The sequence below is a fragment of the Diadema setosum genome, chromosome 20, assembly GCF_964275005.1.
Source record: "Diadema setosum chromosome 20, eeDiaSeto1, whole genome shotgun sequence".
Taxonomy (NCBI): Eukaryota; Metazoa; Echinodermata; class Echinoidea; order Diadematoida; family Diadematidae; genus Diadema; species Diadema setosum.
The window spans coordinates 23,882,383-23,899,921 of record NC_092704.1 but is presented as its reverse complement, the minus strand read 5'-3'; the positions used below and the strand labels follow the sequence as shown (position 1 = coordinate 23,899,921).

The 17,539-nt window shown below is 39.9% G+C and overlaps 1 protein-coding gene across 1 annotated transcript in view; it reads left to right on the top strand.

Moving 5' to 3' along the window:
* Positions 1-17,247, top strand: part of LOC140243521 (NXPE family member 3-like) — a 40,314-nt gene extending 23,067 nt beyond the window's left edge. The window contains exons 5-9 of the mRNA XM_072323192.1: positions 3,036-3,048; positions 5,704-5,834; positions 7,078-7,230; positions 14,625-14,686; positions 16,297-17,247. Of these exons, the coding sequence (XP_072179293.1) occupies positions 3,036-3,048; positions 5,704-5,834; positions 7,078-7,230; positions 14,625-14,686; positions 16,297-17,096 (1,159 nt within the window). The 3' untranslated portion in view covers positions 17,097-17,247. The remainder of the gene's footprint in view (positions 1-3,035; positions 3,049-5,703; positions 5,835-7,077; positions 7,231-14,624; positions 14,687-16,296) is intronic.
* The last annotated feature ends 292 nt before the right edge of the window (positions 17,248-17,539 follow it).

Below are 17,539 nucleotides of genomic sequence, written 5' to 3'. Positions count from 1 at the left end.
TTTCCTCAAACTATCACTGATGTGATCTACTAATATTGCTGCATTCAGTCTACCCACATGTCTATGAAGGTGTACTTGTCCTTTAAAGTTGGCGTTACCTAAGACACGTCCATCTTTATAACAAATTTTTTGAAATGTAATGTCGAAAAAAGTAGAAACGCAGGTCCATTTTATCACTGAAAGTTGGTCAAGAGATGAACACATTGACGGAAACACGCTTTTGAGGGGAGAGTTCATTCCTTAGCATGTACCTGTTATATTCTTCATTATTTTATGATATTTTAAGAAGTCCATTCTTTGATGATTTTCTTTTCCTTTTTGCAATTTATGATTATGATAGTAATATGTTAAATGAAAGAAAGATGTTATTCAGAGGGGTAAAGGCTCAGGTTTTTTAGTTTTTTCAGTTTGTCTCCATTTACAAAGGAATACTAGTATGTTGTTAGAAATACCTTTTCAATGGGGTTATGATTTTTATCTAAGATTCTTATGATAGTTACTATCCTGTATGTCTCTGTCAGTAATTTTATTGTGCAATTTTCGTTTATGTTGACTGTGAATTTATCTGAACATCATTACAATTCTTAATGTCGGAGAAAAAATTGACAGAAAAAATATGAATATTTTGTTCATGAAAGGACTTGAATGTGTAAAAGATTGAACTGTGTGACATTGACACTAGTGAAGGCGATGCGGCACTTTTACGCGTACCCTGTATATGTACATGTAGGTACAAACAACCTTTCGTCAAGTGTGCGGAATATTGATAGACATTCTTCTCAGAAGTTATATAACTCAGTACGTGAAAAATGCCCCAAAACAGAAATCCTTTTGAGTGGGATTCTTGCCAGGTTGGGCTGTGATTGTTTGCACGATAAATATGTTTTCATGTTCACATCGTTGCACCAAATTGTTCAACTGCTCTTGCATCAACTTGAGTAATTACTTTCTTATAACAACAAATACAAAGGCTGTTCATGAAAAGGAAGCCTTTAGGAAGCGCAAAAGAGGAAACTTTAAAAAAGCACAAACAAACAAAGAAACAAAAAATGGAAACAAAAATGAGAGTGGTCAATATAAAAGTTATGTTGGAATTCATGTGTGCTGTCTCCATGTTATTTTGTGATGATTGGAAGGACTTGCTTCTTGTGTTTGTATATGAGCATGTTTCATTTTTGGAAAAAAGCGTGTTGTCTGTTTTCATTGCAGAGTGCGGATATCAGTTTGTATGTGGATAAATTCCTGAAGACTTTGAACACCTCCACTGCCAACATAGGCTTATCCCTTCATACCATCAAATGTTATTATTCACAAATGAATAAAGTCTGACAAGGATGTGATTTTATTTTGCCCATTTTAGAGCAGTGTATATGTACAATCACATATTCTTTTTAATTCTTATAATCTCAATAAAATAATCTGCAAGGATTTTTTTAATCAGCTGTTGAAATTTAGTAGCGTATTGATAAATACCAACAATACAGTATAACAAAGAATCACAACTATCAAAAAACCAAAAGCTTATCAAAATTCAAGACAAACAATAATGATAACCAGAATACAGTTCCTGTATACATGTGTAATTTGAAGAAAACTTGTTATATCAAAACATTGAAAAGCACATGCACAAAACATTGAAAAGCACAGCCACGCTGCAACTGTATTTTCTCAACTAGTCGTCATACACTCGATTACGGGAGGACAATTTACTCTGGTGTGTGTGCGCGTGATGCGCATGTTTCTACGGAAATATAATATAATTCTATGTTGTTTGTTTCCTGCGCAGATGTGTCAATAAATTCCCTGAAGATGCGAACCATTCCCCCACCGACTCTATCACTGCATACCATACAACTCATAGCGATTAATTCACAAAAATACAAAGTATGGCAGGGTTTATAACCTGTAGGTTTTATCTTGCCCACTGATAAGTTTTGTGTAGAATCAAATACTCATTTTAATCACCGGGTGTTAAACAAATTAAAACAACAATTACATGGCAACACAACTGTATCTTGTCAACAACTCGTGATGGACACGATCACACGACCAAGGCCGAGCTATGTCCTTGTAGTGCAACTGAACAACACAATTTTCAGTATGTACGTGGGACTGATGTAAGTTTTTGTGGACGTGAGTCATATTCTGTATCATTTACGACAGTAATATAGAAAAAAAAGACAGAGAAAATACAATTATGATACTTGTTACACAAGAAAGTAACAATGAACAGAAGTTGAAGCGATTCTAGCATTTTCGGAGTGCTTAGAGTTACCCTCGTTCATTCGGCAGAATCGCCATGCCAATGATGTCACAGCGCGGGGTTGTGATTGGCTAACTAAGGTGGTCTGCGACTCCGCCAAGTTTTGAGCATTTTTGGATGTGTACCTGGAGGCTATTTTGCTGGATCCTGACCCTGTTACAAGAGATTGTTAAAAAATAGTGGTATTTTTGAAAAGCTAGATAAATTTCGCTTCGGATGATGTATGATTTTAGTGGGCCCAGAAGCAACTGATATTAAAATAATTCAGTATATTCTCAATATTCGATTTTGTCATTTTAACCTCACTTTTATCCTCAATTTACTATATATTTCTGGGTGTGGGGACTTTATATTTTTACATGTCTAGTACATTTTGTCCTTTGACATAAAGATGCAAAAGAAATCGTTGATAAACATAATAGGATTATTCACGGAGATATCGCAGTTTGAAAAGGAGACGTTTTCTTCGGTTCGAGAAATCATGTGAAGGTCGCCGCGACCGAGCTGAAAATAAAAGAACAAAATAAGCGTATTTTCGGAGGCCTGCCGGTTGACTGCTCAATACTCTTCGACCGCCTGCTGCCTAATGCAAATTGTAGGACACTCCCCTCAAGAACTCTAAAATGTCTCGGTTGGCATAACCTTCCACAAGTCGCACCAGCCTGCGGTTGATCTGCTCATATTCTCGTCGTCTGGCTGGAGCAGGTGCACCAGCTTGCGCCTGAACGATCGTCATCTCTTGGAGACTTTGTTCTTGCTTGACCTTCTCTAGGAATTTCCAAAAGGTTTGGTGATCAGCGCCGACTCCAACTTGAAACCTTCACTCCCCGCGTTCACATTGGTCCCCGCGACGCGGGGAAAGTCCCGAGCTGTGGGACTTTCTCCTCAAAAACCATAATGTGAACGCTCGCTGGGACTTGTCCCCTCGTCCCCGCGAAGCAAGTCGGGTACGGGGACAAGATTTGGAGGGAAGAGTGACCTTGGGGCGCAATTGATAGCGTCCAGCTGTGGTCATCAAATGTGCGCATGCGCTATGCCTGGAGTCAAGTGGCAGAGCTCGCTCCAAGCCCCAAAATGCCCCCACAGCTCGGGGACAGATGAGATACCAATGTGAACGGTCAGTCGTAAAAAAGATAAGATCTCTTATGGCTGTCCCCGCGTCGCGGGGACCAATGTGAACGCGGGGTCAGCCATCCCTCCACGTGGTTGTTTGTTCTCGAGCTTCCCTCTAGAGTGGCTTCGTGGACATTCCACATTAGCTGTGGAAACCTTGGAGGGGCACGCTCATTCCCCCTTATCTGAGGGCGGCCAACATACGTATCCTCAAAGTAGTTGAGTACCGGGCGCAGTTCTGGAGGAGCTATCTCAGAAAGAGCCCCAAATGCCCTCTCAACATCAGCTAGTGGCACGAATGCAATGGCGGCGATCATCCGAGCTTGTACTCGGAATTCATTGTCTGCCAAGTAGAGGGGACGCAGGCCCTCTTGTTTGATCTGAATTAGAAAATGAATAAAACAGCAAAGAAAGTCGTAAACCTGAAAGAAAACCGCACAACATTCATGCAAGAAGATTATATATCCGGTGGAATAATGGATGCATTTTTAAGGCAAGCCGTGAATATAAAACTGTTTAAGTTTGCATCCCTCTTTAGAATGTTCATGGTTTATCAACAAAACGAAAAGCGCCCCAGATTATATACGTTGTATAAAGGAAAGGTAAAACATTTGACGTGCAATGTGTTGATAAAAATCCTATCATTGAAATCGATTTAGCAATGAAGAAAGGGTCTGTATTATAGACCAATGACTTTATAGACCAAAATATGAGGAAGAAGGGAAGAGAGAAAGAAAATCAGAAAGAAAGAAAGAGGGGACAGGGGCGAACAAGTTTCCCATGCAAGAAGGCTGTATTGTGCGGGGAGGGGATGGGCAGTTCGGCGTACGGCAAGTTGAATGCTTATAGTTTAAACAGAGGCACCATACAGAACCTGTCAGCCTAATAACGTGTTTTCTCTTGCCTCCTGAATGATAAGAATGCTTAAAGATGTACAAAACACATTCGCTATCCCACATATAATTAAAAGTGTAATTATAAAAATAAAACACGCTCTTTTCACCGTTTTAAGTGTTCATCCAACATACCCCACTCTTATTGCGAGTAATGGTATGAAAATAACCATGAAAATATTCTTGACTATATGATGCATACTTTTCCATTAGTTTATTCTGTATAACACCATGCCCGCAGTAAGACAAGGATTACTGGAATTATTCTTGTTTGTTTTTGTTTTTTTTACATAGCCAATGAAAAACATTTCCCGAATTTGTAAACTTTGTTCATATTTGAAAGAAACTTTTTTAAAAAGATTTGTAAAAATTGATAAAACAGCAACACATCTTTATTCACAATAAGAAACAGAACTACAAGCTATAGATGATTTATTAGAATGTTTCCTTCTCGTCCATGATAATCCATATACTAGTACTAGTATTCTGTAGCGCTCCCCCGCGCACGCATTGTTAACATATCCATGACGATGATTTTGATCAAGATTATCACTAGATCTTTGTGATCACCGTTTCAATCAATGTCATATCAACGAAAAACCAACAGGGAATTCGTTGGTTTAATTGGGGTACCTCCACCATGTCAAAAAAAAAAAAGACTGCTCTATTGCACGAGTGTCGTCTTTGATGTTTCCGTTCTTCAACTCGTCAAATGAAATCGCCGACTCTGGTGTCGATAATATTAGAACCTTTGCCTGTCATCAGCCCCACAGCTAACACGCTCTCTATACACTCCGCAAGCAAGTAAGTGTAAACAAAATGAAAAAAAAAATAATCCGGGGATAAGCGACGGAGACGAAGTCCGACCCCCACTGACCAATCAGAAACGAGGTAATCAAGTGCTGCCGGTGCGTGCGTGTACGTGTTCAGTGCACAGCGTAATCATGAATATTCATGTGGTTTGGAAAGTCCGGGGCTAAGAAAAACGAGTGTAAAAAGGTCAGTTTTCTCCTTAGCCCCGGACAAGAGATAGTACGGGACTAATTGGCCAGTGTAAAAAGCTGAAAAAATTGGTACGGGACTAACGATAGTCTTGGGTCAGAGAAAGTCCGGGATTAAGAAACACAAGTTTAAAAAGGGCTTTAATAAACCTTGACCTGGTGCCGCGCTCCCCTATTCTCTGAAGCGAAGCACATCAGAAACCTAGTATTATTGGTCTAACCAAACTTCTGTCTATCGATCTGGAGAACTAATGTCTATAGAGCTTTACTAAATGAATGAATATTAGTGAAATGAAAACGATCTTCAAATCGACCTTCATATCTTCCCTGCTCATCCCGCCTTTGGGCTTCAAAAAAAGACGAAATAACCGATTCAATTTCAGAAAGAGAACATATTGGCATCAAGTACCTTATCGTGGATTCTCTGTGAAAGGTGAAAGAGGCACCCCTTTACTGCTGTGTCCGGGAATACTCTCTCAAATGCGTTCTTGGCCGCCAGCTCAAAGTCGATGAGGACCGTTCTCGGGTGGAAGTCGCCATGTTCGAGAAGGACACGGAGAACTCGTGAGTACGTTTCTTCCGTCTTATTCGGCAACAATGCGTACACAAGTGGGACAACGCGCCCCTCATGTACAGCATGGACAGTCCAAAGCTGGAAGAAGATACTTGGTACCACTTGAAATGTACCATCAGCAAACCAATTAGCTGAATTGTCTAGGAGCTGAAAAAGAAGCCAGAACGATGAGAAATCAGACTCATGTCAAGAACAAGAAGGCAACAAACTGGAAAATAATGTCAAATCTTACTAGAATAATTATGTTTCTTCAAGGCAGTACAGTACAGGTAACTCTTTTTCGGTACTTTAATGGCACAATTTATTTTCCGTCTACCTCAACGCTTATCTTCTTTTGAAGGCTAATAACATACCCAGTGGTGTAGCCAGGATTTCGTCTAAAGAGGGGAGGTACATCATGCGAGGGAGCAGACTCAGCAGAGGCAGGATGGGGATGGTGTTATAGGGTGTGGCCCCCTCCAACAGTGAGAGCTTTTTTAATATTTTTTTTTATTTATTTATTATTTTTTTTTTTTTGGGGGGGGGGGGGGTTGTTATCACGCGATTTCATGCATACTTTTGGCATTTGTAATTAAATGATTTTTTTTTTTTTTTCAGGCTCCAAACTTGGGGGAGGGCTAGTGCCGTCATTACCTTATTAATTTAACGGATTCTCTCTCTTTATCTTTTCGGAGGCTCCTTTTTTGCTCAGAAAAGAATTTTTGGCCGTCTGCGACTGTCGTGATTTGGCCTTGAAATTTTTGCCTGTCGGACCAGATTTTATTTCCCATGGGTTACAACTCAATTTGAAAGTTCCTTGGTATGCTCATGCTCCAAGCTTCTGAAGCAAATCATTTTAAATACTTTGAGAATGTTCCAACTTTGAGAACTTAACAAAACAATAATATTGCATTCCTATTTGCCAATTTCGATAATGGAGACGGATACGCATAAAACAATGACCTTTATTTTAGTGCACAATATGCTCAGACCAGCAAAGAAATGTGATTCAGAGACTCAATAACGTAATGAACTACTAAAGATTATAATTTTTTTATATTATTTCTTAGTATTTTGTGAAATATAGTGTGGGAAATGGAATTCGTAAATGGAAGGATGAGTGTACCCGTAAGTTTCTGTCCGTGGCGAAGATGATGAATCTGTGAGGGTCTTCTCTTCCGGAGTCATGCAAGAGGAATCGTTCTCCTGCAAGGGAAAGAGCTTCATCATTCGGAATCTCCAATTCCTCCACAGTTCGTGGTACCGGCAGAGCATTTGGATGGTTCTGCCTGTGACGCCGGATGTTTCGGCGCATGTCATCAAGCCGTGGAAGGGCAGCCCGTCCTTCCTCGGTACTCAGAGGGATGGTCTGCAACAGAATCTGTTGCGGCCCTTCCTCTGTGTCCAGTGCCCTCCTCTTTACAGCCGCTGACACCTGTACAGCGTTCACTCTGCCGTAATTTGGAGGATGAGGATGTTCGGGCTCACGCCCATGGTGGTTGTCTCCCAAAATCTGTTATGAAGAAATTTAAACCCATGTCACATTCAAGGAAACGAAAATAGAAAAAAAGGAAATAACTTTGTACTTGTTTTTCTTTGACAGCAGTTGCATTGCAGAGTAATCGTGTAGACAACTAGGATAAAGGTTTTTTTAATCAGAAATATTTTTTCTATAATTTATATGCTGAAAAAAAAAAAAGATGAATTGCATTAAAACGTCAAGCCTAAACATTTACTACGGTATACTGGACCTGTATTGTCGTAGGATTCGAATGTGAATAATCTTTCTTTTTTTCTACAATTCAATAATAAAAAAAAGTAAGAAAAGTATATCTTCTCAGTTCATACTGATGTTCTGTGTGAAAGCAGTGGTTTTGAATTTAGTGTTGAATATTGTATGTATTCTGACTATGACATTTTTTTTTTATTTCAGATTTGTTTCTTTACACTATTAAATGTGCATTAGATCACTGAATTTCACTCCCACACAAAACAAGCCTGAAAGTGCAGACAGCACTAACAAAGCATTCCCATTGTCACTGGATATATTACTTTCCCTACTTTTCTATTGAGTTTTTGAGCTTTATTTTTTTTTTATTTTTTTTTTTTTTTAGATATGCTACCTGAAGGGCTCAGTAGAGTGCTGAATTTCAATTCTAAAAATGCAGAAGTTCCCTCATTTAGGGGGAGGGTATCCCCTCCAGGGGAGCGTACCCCCTCCAGGGGAGCGTCGATGGGGGGGGGGGGGGGGGAAATCATATCATTTTGCCCCGCCCCCCCCCCCCCGGTAATTTCCAGGATGTGGATTTTTATATTATTCGAAACTGGCTCAGCAAAAGCTCCCTCATATGCAGGGGTGCGGAGCAGTTGCCTCCTTCCCGCCCTCCCAATGATTTTTCGGAGTGTCGGAGATTTTCTTGCTTTTTTGATGGAATACTATCCAAATATTTTACTGAAACTGTGCAAGGAATTGTTGTAGTTCAATTCTGAAAACGGGTTTAATAGGTTTATATCTCCTCCCACCTTCTCCCCCTTTGTTCCGTTCTCATAAGATTGACATTTTTCAGGATAATTCTTTCATCAAAAGATCTGTCATTTAAGTTAAAAAAAAATGCAAAAGTTCCCTCGTGTGGGAATATAATATACTTCTTTCATTTAAGCCTAACCAATTCCCCGCCTAGTTCCCCTCCATAGACGTATATACCGGTAGTATTACACTTCGTGGATTAATAATTTCCCCAATTCCACCAAAATGTGTTTGTGAGATAATGTCAATTGGACTCTAAATGTTGCACAGCTTCATAGTAATAAAAAGCGTCAATCCTGGAATACAAATGTTGGGTGGGAGCTATGCAAACACATTACTTTACCCCCACCCTCCCGATCCCCCCCCCCAAAAAAAAAAATAAATAAATAAAAAAATCCCCACGATGCAGAAAATTTGCATGTTTTTTTTTTTTCATAGGAACTCTCCAGATATTTCACCAAAAGAGCACAACATCGTTTAATTTCAATTCTGAAAATGGAAAATGCCCGTGGTTGTGATAGGGATGCCTCCCCCGTTATAGGCCAACTTCCATACAATATGTAGACTTTTGAGATTGAAACTTTCCTAATATTTCATCAAACAGTGCGCACTACATCTGTCACTTTATTTCAAACAAAATTTAATCTAAAAGTTCCATCATATAGGAGGGGTATATCTTATCTTTTCAATTTCTTTGTTTGACAGTTTTTCAAATATTGAAACATTGATTATGGCTACATTACATTACATGTAAATCAAAAGTGTGCGCCAGAAATTCCACATCTTTGAATCGCAATCATGCAAAATCCTTCTCGGATAGGAGGAGGACACATCCTCCCGCATCCTTCCCCCGCTTGGTCTCTCTCCATGATGACTTACTACACTTATCTGATACAAATTTCAGGATGTTCCACCTATAGATTTTGCTTCAGATCGTTGAACATTGTATGTCAATTCTAAAAATGCAAAAGCTCCGTCATGTGGGAGAGAGTTACCCCTCCCATCCCCGCCTCCTCAACTTCCGGACATTTATTATACAGAAATATGCATACACAGAGCAAGAGCTAAATATATCCCAATTCAATGCATGGTTAATCACATTTCTGTGAATACTATTTTTTATGCCTCCGCCACAAAGTGGTGCCGGACGCATTATGTTTTCGGGTTGTCCGTCCGTCCGTTCGTCCGTCCGTCCTTCCGTCCGTCCGTCCGTAATGAATTTTGTGGACAGGGTAACTATCAGAACCTTTTGAGGTATCCTAATGAAACTTGGCATGTATGTGTATTAGGGGGTGAAGTTGTGTCTATCAACATTTGGTTGCACATGAAAAAGGTCAAAAGGTCAAGGTGAAATACATAAAATTTCACAATTTCCACCATAATATCATGCAATGCCTGAAGATATTTTCTTGAATCTTCTCTTGTGAAAGTTTAGGTCATGAGGTCATGAAGGAATGTTTTTTGTAAAGCAACCGATGCTCAAAAGTCAGGGAAAATAACTTCTTCGCCCCCCTCAAAAAAAAAAAAAAAAATATCTGTACTTGCCACTGACCGGGAAATTGTTGATCTTGCCCCCCCCCCCCCCTCCCCCAACCCACACCTCTTACGTCCCTTAGATCCCTATAATACAGATAACTTTGGGAGGTGGATATATAAAATTATGTATATTTTATGACCACTTTTTTGCACGTACAATGCCTATGACTGGTCCAGACCTACGTACATAGACGGACCAAACAGGATGGTCGTGCACTAGGAACGCAGTATAAGCAAGAGGTACTCGCCTAGTACCTCCTTGGTATCTGTAAGAACTAGCGCTATACAGGTAAATGAAACGAGATCGGTTTTCGGCCTCGTCCTCGCGTACCAGTCAAAACGCACACACACACACACATTTTTTTTTTCAATTACATTTTATTGATTTCATTCAAATCATTCGTAAATCAACCCAATCTGGGTGTAACATGAACATAAAACGGTACAAATACCATTCAAAACACAAGTCCATTGTCAAACTATACTGCCAATCATCATTCTTCAACATAACAACTCGATTATAGATCAATCCTTCTGACCATTTCTTCACAAGGAAGTATTGACATGTACTAAAAAAAAATATTCTTTGACTTATGTTACTCGCACTCACAAGGGTATTTATACATAAAAAAGCAACACAAATACGATATACAAAACTAGAATGAAATCATTTCAATTAAAAAACACACGCACATCACATTTTCATTGAAAATAAAACATACGCACACACACACACACACACACACTCACCATACCGCGCGTATTGAGAAGAGCTACTGCTAGAGTAGAGATTAGTTTTTCCAAGAATCTCGTTGGTTTTTCTCCCCCTTCCACTGGACTGAATACACTCGTGCACATGCGTGCACGTGTTGCATGTGCACGTGTTATCATTGGGAACTGAGGTTGAAGTGATACTTTGTTTCAAAATAATTTTTCGCTACATCGAGCCATTTATGATTTTTAGCTCCCCTGTATTAGTGTTTTAAAAACTCAATAAATAAAAAAAATTAAAATGTTCAATAGGCCTATAAGGTATGGGTTTAAAGTGAAAGGAAATAAATAAGGTTCTGTACATGTATTTCGGCTTCACTGTTCCCATCTCTTATAACCAGATATAGGACTAATATCTTAAGTAAATAAATGAGGATGTTTAAATTGTATACTTTACCTGAATCTTTGCATTGCACTCGTGCTTGCGCCGCAACTCGCACTCAAACCCCTCCCAGCCACCTGCAAGGTCACGTCGTTTGACATAAATGTATCCATTTAGTGCAAATTTTCGCCCTCCTCGTTGTGTCGTTATCCATTCCATGGCTTTCCTTTGGCTGGCTTCAAGGACAATGCTGTTGGTGTTGTTGTTATATTTGAGGCGCGCTATTCAGACATGAATATTAACGCCTTTATCTTTATAATATCATTATTTTACATATAATCAATTTCTAAAAAAAATACACTTATTACAACTATTTTTATGTGCGCAATATGTTTGCTGTTATATGGCTGGGGCAAATAAGTTCTGGTGCATGCTGATGGCAAACTCTGATCAGCCCGGCTCGTTACATTGAGCAGGATTCTCTGTCGCGTGCACACGGACCTAGATCCCTCATTTGCCGCACTCAGGACCCTCCGCCCAACGCATATGGTGCACAAGCAGACTCCGGAATTCGATATAGAAACATTATCAAAAATAATTGTTTCATAAAGGGGCCTATGTACTTTCCAATAAATAGATATAAATTACAAATAATTCAGAATTTTACATCGTGTAATAAGCAAACATCCGGTTGTGCAGTGTGCAAATCTAAATTATACAAAACTAAAAAAAAAAAAAAAAAATATTACCTGCATAACTCTATACGACCTATGTAAGTCTTTTGGATAACAGCCTTGTTCTCTTAACATACAAAATTAAAACCTTTAAATGGCTAACATTGTCAGTAGATAACAGGACTTTTCTTATATTCCGTTGATCTTTTCCTCAAATGTCTGTGATCAACATGACTCTCTCTATCAAATATTTTGGGCAATCATATAAAAAGTGACTTAAATGTACCTTTACGGGCAATTGAGCATTTACCTGTTTCACGAAAATTTACTTTCCACTTATCATAATTCAGTCCCATATTACTCTTACGGACAAGGTCCCACGAGGAGTATAGTCTGTCTCCAGACCCCATGAACATGATACTATTTACCTATTCAGGATATTGACGCCCTCAACGTCGAAAACTAGTGTAGTTTAAGGTGTGTTTGTTTGTTGTTTTTTTTTCTTTCTACGCGGAGTCCAGTTGGCAAAGGGGCCTGGAAACCAGACTACACGAGGAGGAACGAGATGAATGCATAGGCTTGCATGCAACGGCACCAGTGGATCCAGGATCTCCAAGAGGGGGACCGAATATTCGGCCGATCTTTTTTTTTTATTTTTGACTAAATTCGAGTGATGACTTAAAAAAATAAGTCATTACGCAATTTAAAACCGACCAATTCTTCTTCAGAACCAGTGTGCAGTCCCCCCCCCCCCCCTCCCCCAAAGTTGGTTGGAATAATTCTAATGGGATAGGGACCAAAAGTCAGTTTTATTGGGTATGTGGACCGGGGGGGGGGGGGGGAGGTCTCCGAGAAAAATTGAGAAGTAGCTTTAATTTACAGGGAAATTGCATCAGATGTGGTGACTGTGATACTTTCCCTCGAGCTCTTGTTTTCTTTCTACACCAATCTGAAAGGAATAATAAATGAGCAATAAACACATAAATTCGGATGTAATGAAGCGACAACGAGCAAGTTTTGACTGCAGAAATGCAAAAATTTCCAAACACGCTCGCTCCCTCAATGACTCTTATTTTGTTGACTTTGGTTCCTTACCGGTCATCAATTTTTCATAACGAAATATCATAATAAATAGAAGGAAACTTTACCCATTACTAAAGTGTCTCAAACACACAGAAAAAAAACCATATGCGATCACATTCAAACCTATATTGTAAAAGTCTTCAAAAGAACGAATGGTTTGCGGAACCTTCCTCTAGATGTAAAAGGAAGAGAGACACTTATTCAAAAATTTACATTACAGTGACGTGCCTTTATTGTGTGGTATATTTTTTCACGTTGACAATTTTTGCTAATCGGATTTATATGAATTTTTCCCGACTGTAAATAATAAGAAATAAGATATGATTGCCAAAAGCGCACCAATTAGATAGACAGCAATTTGGGAATTTGGGAATTAAGGGACGAGGTGACCCCTTAGTTTTACAGAATAATGATGTCGAACTTTTTTTTTTTTTTTTGGGGGGGGGGGCGTTATTTCTGAAATAAAATTCAGTGTACTTAGCCGAAGCTCAATCATCATTATAAAAGTGAAGGAGTGAATAAAGAATAGAGGAACTAGATTACGATCACACAACCTTAAAGTTAACTTTGCTCGTCACTCTTGAAATGTCAGAGTTCACAGGAATTTAAGTCGAATTCTTTCACAGAAAAAATATGAAGTGGTGGGGGTGGTCACCCTGGGGATAAGTCACCCTAGGAGTTGTCGTTCGGGGTAGTGGTCCCTCGGGGGGAGTTGTCCCCGGGGGAGTGGTCCCCCGGGGGAGTGGTCCTCCGGGGGAGTTGTCCCCGGGGGATTTGTCCCCGGGGGAGTTGTCCCCGGGGGAGTTGTCCCCCGGGGGAGTTGTCCCCCGGGGGGAGTGGTCCCCGGGGGGAGTTGTCCCCGGGGGAGTTGTCCCCGGGGGAGTTGTCCCCGGGGGAGTTGTCCCCCGGGAGAGTGGTCCTCCGGGGGAGTTGTCCCCGGGGGACTTGTCCCCGGGGGAGTTGTCCCCCGGGGGAGTTGTCCCCCGGGGGAGTTGTCCCCCGGGGGAGTTGTCCCCCGGGGTAGTGGTCCCCCGGGGTAGTTGTCCCCCGGGGGAGTTGTCCCCTGGGGGAGTTGTCCCCTGGGGGAGTTGTCCCCCGGGGGAGTTGTCCCCCGGGGGAGTTGTCCCCCGGGGGAGACGTCCCCCGGGGGAGTAGTCCTCCGGGGGAGACGTCCTCCGGGGGAGTGGTCCTCCGGGGGAGCTGTCAGGTGGGAGTAGTCCCCGGGGGAGTTGTCCTCCGGGGGAGTTGTCCTGATACGTATTTGAAGAGCTTGCTTCCAAAAGGCGCTAAATCCATTGAAAATGATGGATTTAGGGCCTTTTGGAAGCAAGCTCTTCATTTATTATCAGTATATCATAATCATATTACATATTCTGTATTATATATCATTATATATGATATATTACACAGTTTGTATATTACATATTATTTATTATCATTTAAATAGACACGATCATTAACGTGGACATTGGCAGATTTATAACATTTTGTTCCAAGAAAACGCTTGAGTAATAGTCACAGGTTTGTTGTTCGCTATTTTTTCGTGCCTATCACGAGTCTCACTTCAAGAAACGTACTGTATCTCCTTCCTTTCCGTAAAGTTAATGTTGATGAATGTTTACATCTACAGTAGTATTCCAGGTTATGTATTCTTAATCAATGATGCTATGATTAAAGATAAGTACAATGATGTATACTCGAATGTATAACGAGTTGGTATCTAAATTTATATTCACACTCAGGCCTACATTAACACGCAGGCGCACGTGTACCAGACGTTCGAAGACTGCGCAGAAAATTTTCATTCTCAGACACTCGTGCATAAAATTTGCATACATAATAAAACTCCCGTATCTGTTGTTGTTGTTTTTGTCCTTTCCTTTTTAAGACGAAAGTCACCAATAGGCGCCCGAGGCCCTGACAAGGTGACTGTCATTCAACAATATGGAAGTAAGTAGCTTTTAAATTTGCCATGGTCGCTGTAACCAGAATGCATTTTATTTTACTGCTTCATTACTACTATAAGAAGGTGAAAATCCGCGCCACGTTTTGACCTAAGGAATTTTAAGTTCAATAAGAATTTTCAAAGCAGTGATGTCGGCCATAATCGTAATCTATGAAAATTATATATTAAATGAATTTGATCTAGGTTCCTAACTCTCCATTCGATTCCTGCCTGTATGAGTGTGCGTTCGTGTGCATGTGTTTGAATTTTTTCAAATCGATTTTAAAACTCGGTATTTCAAGGATATACTTACAATGCTGAAGGATTTCATGCTGCAACGCGTAGTACGTGATTCTTTGTTGAATTAAAAAAAGGAAATGCAGAGATATGTGCTTAAGTTGTTATGTGACATACGTATATTATTGTTAGGCGGAGTATATACTTCCTCTTTTTGAGCTTTAACTCGTTAAGAAACGCCTTGATTCCAAGAGGCATCGACTAAATGGCGTTTGAATATTTCGCGGGTCTCATGGAGCTCATTGAGAATAAAATACATGGCTACTATCATGGCTACTACTATAACACACACTGATCAATTCAGTGCTTATTTACGTCGATGTAGGGCAATATATCAATCAGTTGCAAAGAAAATACAAGTATGAAAATGTCGTGTCTCATTAATTTGCTTTGTTTATTTTGTGAATTTCCCTTTGGTAAATATTGTATACAAACATCACAAGCTACAGACAATAGATGTATGTGAAGAAAAATCAAACTTTTACAAGCAGTTCATTTCCATAAATAAGCAAAAAAAAATGAAATAAAAAAATCAAGGATCACATTATTACCAAAATCGCTTGAATTGCAGCGGGTAATGATATAATACATTAACTGAACAAAAATATCAAGGGTTATATTACCAAAATCGATAAAGATAAGAATAAGTAATACGAATGAGCCTACGAAAGCAGGGCTTGTAAATGTAGTTCACCTACAAAGGAGAAATCGTTTATTAGGCTGAATTGCGGGTCATCTTAAAAGTCCGGAAAGCATGGATAATGACGGAAGTGTGGGAGAGGACATTAATAGTGGCGGATTGAAAATTTACTGAACGTATTGTTGTCACAACGGCAACTGTGCTTTGTTTACTTGTTTGCTTTTGCTTATGAAAATGTATTGTTTGCAAAAAGTTTGCATTCTCTCGTATATACGCATAAACAGTTCAACACAGAAACTGGTAATTATTATCATTATCGAAAATGTGAGCACCTCATTTGAATGAATTCCATTACATTTCTATGAATATATATGTATATGTATATAATTATATATATATATATATATATATATATATATATATATATATATATATACTTTTTTTTTCATTACGCAATGCAATGGTTTCGGCATGCCGATATATTATTATTGAATATATTATAATTATCATAGAATCGACATACGATGATCATGGCTTATTGTTTGCATATAAAAAGGGTATTACTTCATTATGACAAGAATATTATTTCAATGTCTGATCCGATTAACTCTGACTGTCTGTCTGTCTGTTTGTCTGTCTCTTCCTGTTTTTGTTTTTGTTTTGTCTTTTTTTTTTCAGATGACTCTACTGCTCGGGGTTGCCCGAACAAAAGTCTCCCTCCGTGTACCGTTGGGTCGCACATCAATTCATCAGTAGCTGCTGGGTATTACTTGGACCTGAAATGGTTCTCAAACCACTGCAGTCTGCGGACATGGAAGGCACCGGACGCTTACAAGTGTCTTGCCAACAAAACCCTCTATTTTCACGGCGACTCAACCGCCAGGCAGTACTACGAGTTTCTCGTCAAGACGCTACCAGAATTGAAGCCTAACCCCCCGACCAAGCAGTCCAACTGGAAAGTCGGGCCCTCACTGGCGGAGAGTAAACTGTTGAATTGTTCGATTCACTACAGACACCATGGTTACCCGATACGTAACAACTGGACCAACGCCACCGAAGTGAAATATATAGCCGATGCTCTCGACGAAATGGTCGCCACGGAAAACACGGTGTTTTTCTTCACCATTTGGGCGCACATGACGACGGTTACGTTAGAATCGTATGAGGAGCGCGTGCGCCTAATACGAAAAGCGGTGGAGAGATTGCATGCGCGAAGCCCGAGAACTTTGGTGGTCATCAAGAGCGCCAACACTCGTGAGCAGAATTCATTGGGAAGTTGCCTGACCACGAGTGACTGGTACGCGCGCTCGCTTGACTTGAAGCTAAGAGAAATCTTCGCGGACTACAAACACGTAGCATTTATTGACCAGTGGTCAATGACAGTCGCCTTCTCTGACAAAGATAATGTACATCCTGTGGAAGCGGTTATACGAGGTGGCGTAGTGACTTTGCTGTCTTATATGTGTCCTAGAACTTGATGGTTATCTTTCTCAAGGTGCGTTTAGAAACAAATTCTGTGGTCTTGGAGCTCGTTGACCCTTCTTGCCAAATGTGCTTGACAGACTGTCTTTCAGAAAAAAAAAAAGAGAATTGAAACATCAGGGAAACGTTGTAGTACATGTAGTAAAAGTAGTTAGGACACTGTGTGCCAACGTGACAGTCATTCAGTAACGTATTCTTGGAGATCGATTCTAAGCAACCACTTTGTCTTATGTTTTTGTGATTTAGCTATTAAAACATCTTGCGGAGTTTCACGTTGACCAGTCACTTTGTTTTTTGTTTTTGTTTTTGTTTTTGTATTGCTATCTGACAGTAGCTCTGTAGTATCATGGATATGACGCGTATCTGGCAATCGGGATGTCATGGATCAAATCCCAGCCTAATATGCAGGCCGTATGCCCATTATTATTTTTTTTTTAAA